This window comes from Monoraphidium neglectum (genome assembly GCF_000611645.1).
Source record: "Monoraphidium neglectum strain SAG 48.87 unplaced genomic scaffold scaffold02677, whole genome shotgun sequence".
NCBI classification, from domain to species: domain Eukaryota; kingdom Viridiplantae; phylum Chlorophyta; class Chlorophyceae; order Sphaeropleales; family Selenastraceae; genus Monoraphidium; species Monoraphidium neglectum.
The window spans coordinates 1-8,417 of NW_014010951.1; the positions used below are offsets into that span (position 1 = coordinate 1).

At 60.6% G+C, this 8,417-nt stretch overlaps 4 protein-coding genes across 4 annotated transcripts; 2 read left to right on the forward strand and 2 right to left on the reverse strand.

The window, feature by feature from the left end:
- Nucleotides 1-38: 38 nt before the first annotated feature.
- Nucleotides 39-500, reverse strand: MNEG_11293 (hypothetical protein; the record flags this gene model as incomplete). Its single annotated transcript, XM_014040232.1, has 2 exons — nt 39-371; nt 471-500. 2 exons carry the CDS (start codon nt 498-500, stop codon nt 39-41), a joined length of 363 nt encoding a protein of 120 aa, XP_013895686.1.
- A 3,029-nt stretch (nt 501-3,529) lies between these two features.
- On the forward strand, nt 3,530-4,383 carry MNEG_11294 (putative WRKY transcription factor 4; the record flags this gene model as incomplete). Its single annotated transcript, XM_014040233.1, has 3 exons — nt 3,530-3,723; nt 3,985-4,117; nt 4,351-4,383. The coding sequence occupies 3 exons, from the start codon at nt 3,530-3,532 to the stop codon at nt 4,381-4,383; spliced, it is 360 nt and encodes a 119-aa protein (XP_013895687.1).
- A 1,308-nt stretch (nt 4,384-5,691) lies between these two features.
- On the reverse strand, nt 5,692-6,739 carry MNEG_11295 (hypothetical protein; the record flags this gene model as incomplete). The annotated part of the gene is made up of 4 exons (XM_014040234.1): nt 5,692-5,847; nt 6,141-6,174; nt 6,325-6,408; nt 6,657-6,739. 4 exons carry the CDS (start codon nt 6,737-6,739, stop codon nt 5,692-5,694), a joined length of 357 nt encoding a protein of 118 aa, XP_013895688.1.
- A 799-nt stretch (nt 6,740-7,538) lies between these two features.
- On the forward strand, nt 7,539-7,878 carry MNEG_11296 (hypothetical protein; the record flags this gene model as incomplete). The annotated part of the gene is made up of 1 exon (XM_014040235.1): nt 7,539-7,878. A coding segment is annotated over one exon (340 nt), but the record flags the coding sequence as incomplete, so codon positions are not given.
- Nucleotides 7,879-8,417: the final 539 nt, after the last annotated feature.

The following is an 8,417-nucleotide window of genomic DNA, read 5'->3' on the forward strand; positions in this document are numbered from 1 at the left end:
CCTGTGTGCCCCACCCCTCCCGCCTCCCACAACCGGCCTCACATCTCATCGCCGAGCCCGCCCTCGTAGCTGCCCTTTGCGGCGCTGCTGGCCTCTGCAAACTGCGGGGCCAGGTCGATCGCGTTTTGCAGGCACTTGCCGAGGAGCTCGGCGCGGTCCTCTGTGCCGACGCGCACCCAGTCCTGCTTTGCGGCGTCCAGGCGCGCGAGGATCGCGTCCAGCTGCTGCGGCGAGGTCTCGGGCTGCGGCTTGGGCGGGCGGGGCAGGCGCGGCGGGCGCGGGGCGACGCGCGCCGGCGCCGGGATCACCGCATTCGCGGCGCGCAGCACGGGCTGGATCCCCGTGCCCACGGCGTTCCAGAGCGCTGTGGCCTGCGGTGTGAGTGATATTGAGTTACATCCATGATTATACTTCGGCGTGCTGCTGCAGTAGTGAGTGCAAAGCGTACGGTCTCGGCCCATCACACCTACCCTGTCAAAGGGACGAGAGTAGCTGTGCATGCTGGCGGTATTCTCGACCGCTCTTTCCTCCGTCATTTCACGATGTCGGCCCGGCACTTGAGGCTCGTCAGAGAGACCTTGGTTTGGAAGGTTTGGCCAACCAGCTGAAGCGTTGTAGGCTGCTGATGATGTTTGATACACTTACGTAGCTAAAGATTCCGGCGGCGATTCAGCTACGAACGGCGAGATGTTATACGTCACAACCAGGTCAAAATCGTTGTAATCCACATCATCCGGTCACGAAAGCCTTTGATACGGCGGACGATGCATCTTAAACATACTGAAAAATTTTATACCAACAAATGCGACCGATAGTGCGCATGATCACTCTAGTTTTGCTGGCGCCACCCGACACCTGGTCACCTCCAGCTGACCTGCACGCACCACCCAGAAACACTCCGCCCGCAGGTGCCAACCCTACTAATTTCAAACATAAATGTACCATCTCATACGTTGATTGTGACTGGAGGTTCGTGTGTGACGGAGATGCCACGCATTGGGCACACCTGGGTCACAGTTGCTTGGGATGCTCTTGGCAGAGATGTAGCATGGGCAGTGCCTGGTTGGCAGCTGGGGCCTGAGCAAGGCCCAGCTAGCCATTGTTTGAGTGAGCCGGCGGCAGTTGAGCCGGCGAGACGGGGGTGTCGGTCAGGCCGAGCAGACCTGATGTCCAGTGGGGTGGGCGCCTGGACAAGCATTCAACGACGTGGTCCCGTCTCATGATAGGCAACCGTGTTACTGTGTACACGCTCTTGTTACAAGAGATGCGATGATGTGCAGGCCAGGGCCGCCAACGAATGCCACCTTGAGGCACTTCACTGCGCCAGCGCGTGACCTATTGGACGCGCACAAGCCAGTCAGTGTGGGCCATCATGTGGGCTGACAGGGTTTATGTCAATTTAAACTTCACTCAAGTTCACCACTTGGCCATGTGCATCTGCAAACACGAGGGCAGGCCAAGCCCAGCTGAGCAACGACAGCAGGTCCTTTTGTGTCTCGTGTCGTCCCAAATACACACCATGCCTGGCTAATGGCAGGCATGTGTACTGTACTGGTATCACAATGCTATGGCGAACATGCCTTCAATCGAAAGAAAGCATCACGGAGGTCAGGAACTGGGTGTCTGCTGGTATTCGGCTCTTGAAGCCGCCGTGCCGCATGCACCATTTGACTGTATCTGCTTGCTAGCCTTGCCAGACCATGCATGCAAGACCATGCCGTGTCATGACCTGATGGCCATGCATGCAGGACCATCGCATGCGAAGATTTGCTGGACATGCATGCACAGCAATTCTGAGGCACCAACCCGGGGGAGGCCCGCCCTGCACAACAGGGGCAGCCAAGACTAAGGCAGTTGCTGTTTAGGCACATGCGGCACCTCGGCCGCCAGCCAGTGCGAGTGCATGTGGCGTGTGCACATTTCGTGCATGGTTGCGTGTGTTGTGGAAGTGGCCATGTACAATCAGCATAAGCCCCTATTTGTTCTCTGGGCTTGTGTGCTGCACTTGTGTTTTGGCCTGGGCTTGTCTGGGGCATGCTGCTGGCAGCGAGGGCATGCTGCTTGCAGGGCATGCTGCTGACAGGGCTGCTCGCATAAATCATTGCATTGATGCCTTTGTTCAGTTATCTCTGCCAGGGGCCCTGCCCTAGACAGCACATAGCCTCCATGCTTTTACATGATCATGCAAGTTGTGTTGCTTGGCGCATGCGTGTCGCATGTGCAAGGACACAACGCGGAACGCTGTCGATACTGCAAAGGGGAGACATCAAGCTGCATTGCGTCGCACTGACTATGGGCAGGCGAGCGGGAGCCGCCGGCTGGACATCAACCAATCGCAGCGCAGCCTTGGTGGAGGATTACTTCTTCTTGCCACCCTTCTTCTTCTGCTCCTCCTTGGGCTTGGCAGCGGGCGCTGCAGCGGGAGCCGCGGGCGCAGTGGCGGCCTCCTTCCCCTGCTGCTTTGTGTCCCTGTTCTTGCCCATGATGATGTAGGTCCTGCAGGTAGTGGTGATTGATCAGAGTGCAAGTGAAGCGGGTGTAAGCCCTGAGCGCATCGCTGCACACAGGCTGCCACGTCAGCGGCTGGTCAACATCGTCCAACACGGCCATCATCGGCACGCGTTGGACCCAGTGTGAGTCTAGATGGACTCTGATACCCTGATCGGGCCAGATAAAGCCGATCGGGGGTCCATCCGACGATTTTGGAGGCTGCACTGGGTTGACTGGGTCAGCAGCGCGCAGGCATCGAGCGCCGTGAAACATGCGATGTCAAAGTGAGGGGCTATTTCCGCATGGGTGTGGATCCGCACCGACCCACCTTGCTGCGGGGTCACTTGATTGCAGGTGGTGGAGAGGATTAAAGCCTTGCAATTGACTGGTAGGTCGACGATGAAGACTCCAGATGTTTAATAATAGCTTGTTGGGAGTGGGCTGCGCCTTTTATGGCGCGTGGGGCACTAGGCAGTCAACACGTCTAGCTGCTGCTCACCTTCCACGCATCCGGGTTCAGATCTCACTGCTACGTGATTGATCCACATCATATGATAGAGTGACTGAGCACTCGACCCGCTGACCTCAACCTGATCAAAGGGCCGCGACTTGGCAGCTTTGTGATGGTCCTGGAGTATATAACGGACGTGATGGATCGTCTGAGGGCCCTGCTCGGCGTGGCCAAGGAGGCAGGCACGCCATGCAGTGGCACGGACGCCGCCGAACAGGGGCGCTGCTCGTCGCCCGCCGTTGACGACTTGCCGATGGACCAACGGAAGCGCTGGGTCGTCAAGTCGCTCCCTGGTAACACGATCCGCTTGTGCTCAAGCGCCACGATGGATCCAAAGCGCCTGGTCAAGCCGATTTCGGGGCCCACGAGCTGAGTGCCCCACACGTCTGACCCCCGCCTGCGCTGTCACTCTCAAACACTGCAGGCGACCTGCAGCGGCCGGGCGCCCTCGCGCCGCCCGCAAGCTTCAGCGCGCGCGGCCGCGATCGCAAGCCTTCCGTCAAGGCCACTGCCGCAGTCCAGGGTGCGATGCCGCACCCGCCTGCACACTCCCCTAGGATCCTGCGCTCGTCTCCTGCGCACTCGCCGCGCAAGCGCCCGGCTGTCGAGGGCGCCAGCCCCGCGCCGAGCCCTAGCAAGTACAAGGGGCCCAACGGCGCCCCCAGCCCAGGGTACCGCGGCAGGGGTGGGAGCGCGAACGACGACGGCTCATATTGGCGCAAGTGAGCTGGCCGGTCAACGCTTGGGCGCCGGTCATCCCCTTCAGAGCACTCTGTGATTTTGCTGCGCGCTTCGCAATTCCTTTTGGGTCCACGCCCCAGCGCGAGCCCGTATGCGCAACCTCCTACCGATGAAATGCTCATGCTGGCCCCCACAGCCCCTTGACACGGGTGGGAGGATGCATCCCCTTTGCATCCCCGCATCCGGCGCGCCTCACCGCAAACGCACCCAACGTTGCTCGCCCTGACTCGCCCGCCTTTCAGGTACGGCGAGAAGGCGGTGGAGGCCCAGGGCGTGACCAAGGGCTACTTCCGCTGCACTGAGCCCGGCTGCCCGGCGCGCAAGGTGATAACCAAGGACGTCGGGACTGCCGCCATCACCACCATCGACTACAGGGTGAGAGCAATCGTGGTTCTTCATACGCTTGGGCGGGCGGCCCAGAGTGTTGCCTTGAATGATTTTTAGGCAGTTGCGGGGCAGGGGCGGCTCGAAGTGTGCACTGCCACAGGCATCGTCACCCTTATTCTGGTGATGCTCTACAAATCCACCGGGTCTCCTCGGGCTTCGGGTTTAGCCAATCCTCCCCAACCTTTTGACACCCCACTCTGCCCACTTGCCACTCTCTGCAGGGGGACCACAACCATGAGCCCTTGCTAAACTAAAATCGTTGCATGAGGTATCAGGCCCTTCCTCATGAAGTGTTGGGGTCATGTTCTGCCAGCAGTCAGTCCAGCTTTGTGATGAACGGCATTTGGCGGGTTGCGCAGCAACCCCACACCTGTGTGGTGATGTGGAGGGCATTCAAAGTTGACGGGTCTTCTTTGTTCTCATGCGTCAGAATGTCTTTGCACCTTGCGTTGATGGTGGTGCACCGTTTTCAGTAGAGCTGATCAGCTGCAGGGACCTGGGGGCCCGTCTGCCTCATTCTGCTGAATGTTGGAGTGTGCCGTAAGCCAGTTTTTGCATATCAAGCTGCAAGACACAAGTGCAGCATTCTAAATATGAAAAGCCGTTCGCTGAGCAGCAATTGCGCCCCAGCGGACCCCCTTCCAACAACCCAGGCCATTTGCTGGAAGTTATTCAACGTGAGCCTGTTGGTTAAGCGCAAAGGCCTGACACACCTTTCGTTGTGGATTCCACACCCTAGGACAGAAGGACGGCAAAAGGCCGGAAGCGGTGGCATGGCACAGGGCACAGCAGCTCACCAGACATTGCGCATCACTTTTGGCCACATGAGGCAGTGGGTCAGCAGGGAGGCAGCACAGTGATCCGCTCATAGGCCCCGCCTGGAAGCCTTATCCTAGTTTGTCTAATAATCAGCTTGTGTCCCCGCCACAATTGCTTTGGGCTTGCAGAGACTCAAGGCAATAGACGAGCCCCCCAGGTGCCGTGGCACAATTGTGCCGTACATGGCTTCAAGACGGGGCCGCAGGGGGGCCGCGCTGATGACGGCCATCGCACCAAGCTGGTGGACTTGAGCGACAGCAATCCGTTGCAGCCGGGTGCTGCTTGTGGTCCCGCTGCGCTCGCCGCCGCCACCGCCGCCGCCGCTGCTGGTGGTGGTAGCGCTGTGGTAACAATTTGCCAACAACCCTATCAAGTGAGACGCCAAAACAGACGCGGTGCAAAACGGTAATGGAACATGACATGTCGCCTTCCAGCGCTGCAAACAGGAGCACATAACGCACATCAACAGAGCTGAAACAAGCATTGCAGATTGCGCCAAGGTCTTGTGGCTGGTATATCTACCAGAATGAGGTCTCTATAAGGTTGAGCGTCTAAGGTGACAATTGAGCGGCGTGTAAAAATGGAATTTCCTGCTAGGTACAACAGGTGCCTGGCATTCAGAAGGGCACAGCCTGCTACAAAGTGGCAGCTTCGCTTCACCACCTGTGGCAGCCGCAGCACCTGCAGGCCCCTGCGCCCGCCGCCACCGCCCGCCAGCTCTTTGACCGCATCACTCCTCACGCTTAAGCCGCGGGCTCCACCTTTGGCCGCGGCGCCGCCGCTGGCAGGCCGGACGCCACGGAGCGGTAGGCGGCGGTGACCTCGGGGAAGGCGGCGTCCGCCTCTGCAAGCAGCTTGTCCCTCAGCCTCTGTATCGCGTGGACGCGCCCCTTGGCCACCTGCAATCCACATGGCGGCACGCAGTTGTATGAAGGGATGGGATCAGGCGTGCGAGGCAGCAGCAACAGTCAGATTGAAGGCTGGACATGATGGGACTCAAAACGGCACTTGGCAAGGGGGCCACGATGCTGGCAGATGGCATGAACGAGGTGTGCACAGGCCAGCAGCCACGTGACAGAGCGACCAGTCGGCGTCCCAAGCGCAACTGTGAGGCACCAGCACGGTGCGGGCGCGCGGGCCGAGCAACACCTGCCTGGTTGTCGCGCAACGCTGTTTGCACCAACTCCCGCACGTAGTCATCAGGGTGGCCCCCTTCGTCCACATACCTGGAAGCAGGGGCCGCGGGAGGGGGCGGGGCGGGCGCATGCGGGCGGGGTGCGATCATGCGTCGGAGCGCATTCGTGCACGACTGTGGCAGAGACGCATCCAGCTGTGTAACGGCCATGCAGAGAGTGCGGAACCAGGTGCAAACGGACCTGAGCGCCGGCTGAGGCAGCTTGTAATCTGCAAAGGGGGGCGCCGTCTCCCGCAGCTGCTGGATGCCCGCCATCAGCTCCGCCCTGTGTTTGGGGTGTGTGGTGTCAAGGCGCTCAGGAGGGGTGGCGACGCTGAGCGCGGCAGAGGCCAGGGGGATTCCGCGGCTCATGCATGACCTTCAGTGTTGCTCAGTGCGCCACAGCAGGTTGCAGGCTCGCTGTACACAAGCACTGGGTCTTGGGGTTGATGATGGCTGCTTGCACGCTTCAACAGCTGCGAATTCAGCCGGCCCCTTGTCAAACGCCGTGCCCTGCAATAGACGGCCACGCACATGCGCAAGCGCAGCAGCTCCTGAGCCTCCGGCCCGCCCTGCAGCTGCGCAAGGCTCTGTTCCAGCTCATACAGCTGCGGCATTTGTCACAAGTGCGGCCGAAACAGTGCATTTCTGGGAAAGGGCGCGAGGGGCAAAGTGCGGTGGCAATGGCAGGACAGCGCAAGGCACATGCAGCAGCAGCAGGCATGCACAGACCGCGCGCTTTCGCACCTGCCCAAGCAAACGGCTGATCTGTTGCTCGGCTGGTGTCATGCGTTGGGACGCCATTGATGCCGAATATCAGCCTACAGGCCCGTCTACCAAGTCGTGATGCACCTGCACTTCCGAGTGCGGATCTCGCAGGTGTCCGACCAGCCTCGGAAGGCTCCAGCAAGCTACATCGACAAGATTTGCTTATCCAGTGTTACTTTCAATAGGAAAACATGGCCCGGCCAACACGGTTGGCTGCCTTGGCTGTCTGATGAGAGTGTGTCATCAGGCATGAGTTTCAGCTTCGTCCGATTTTTGCCTTTCCACGTTGCTCGCACTTCGCTCTGCGGCATTCTGTATTGTACCAAGCCTTCATACCACACGGAGAGTCCTAACTACGTCTGCTCACACAATCCCAGATTGCGTTTGAACACTCTTTTGCGACGAGCGGGTCTAGACGCCGCGCCAAAGCTACTACGCGTGCACCATAGACGATGACCGTGGTGCAGGGCCTTCTTTCGGGCGGCCGCACGGGTAAGCACGCGGAGGAGCTCGCAGCGGCCCAGGGTGGATTCACCATCACCATCGTCCTCCTTCGAGGCACCTGGGCTAGCCATACATGGGCGTTTAAAACCTATATATCCACATGTATGTCATCCACCCTGGCTTTCAAACACAGGTATGCGAGCCATGGGGACCCAGCGTGCCTCGGCCTCGCATGTCCACTACAAGGCGGCTCCCCGGGCTGCCTATGTGCGCCCGAAGACTGTTGCCAGGCGTCCGCAGCCTGTCTCCGTGTCCGTGGGCGCGACGCTGTCCGTGGCGCCGCCGGTCGCGCCCCATCAGGCGACGTCCGCAAGCGCGCAGCAGCAGCAACAGCAGCAGCAGCTGGCCTCCCTCGAGGCGCTGCTCACCGCTACAGGCACGGACAGTGTGATCGCGCAACCCGCGCAGCAGCGACCGCTCCACCGGGCGGAGAGGTTTGAGGACACGTATGCCATTGGAGAGGTCCTCGGCAACGGCACCTATGGTGGGCGGCCGCTGCAGCGCTCGCCTTTCTAGAGGCTGGGGCCCCATGACGGCCAGGATTGAGGGCGGGGCATAGTGTCCAAGCAATTGAGGCTGGGGCCGAGGGGTGGCGTGCGTTCCGTGCAGCAGTTCAGCTTGCAAGTGGAGGCCCGTCACACAGCAGCTCTGCTTGCAAGCGGAGTGGCCCTCACCCTTTATCTTGCCCATCCGCGCGCTGCGCCGCAGGCGTCGTCCGCACCTGCACACACCGCGAGACCGGCGAGACCTTTGCGGTCAAGATCCTGCAGCGGCGGCGCAACAAGGTCGACCGCACCGCTGTCATCGAGAACGAGGTGCGTGCGCTTTCGAGCCCTGGTGCGTTGCAGCAGCCCGTTGCTGCAGCCCGCTGCCCAGCAGCCGGGGTCCCTGTGCATCGCAACACCTCTGGGCGCCGGAGCATTTGTGCAGAGGACCACCGCCTTGCGGCGGTGCCGCACACCAATGGCCCGACGAAAGCGGACGCTGTACCGCTTTGTCAGGCTGCGCACGGCCTCTTGGCGG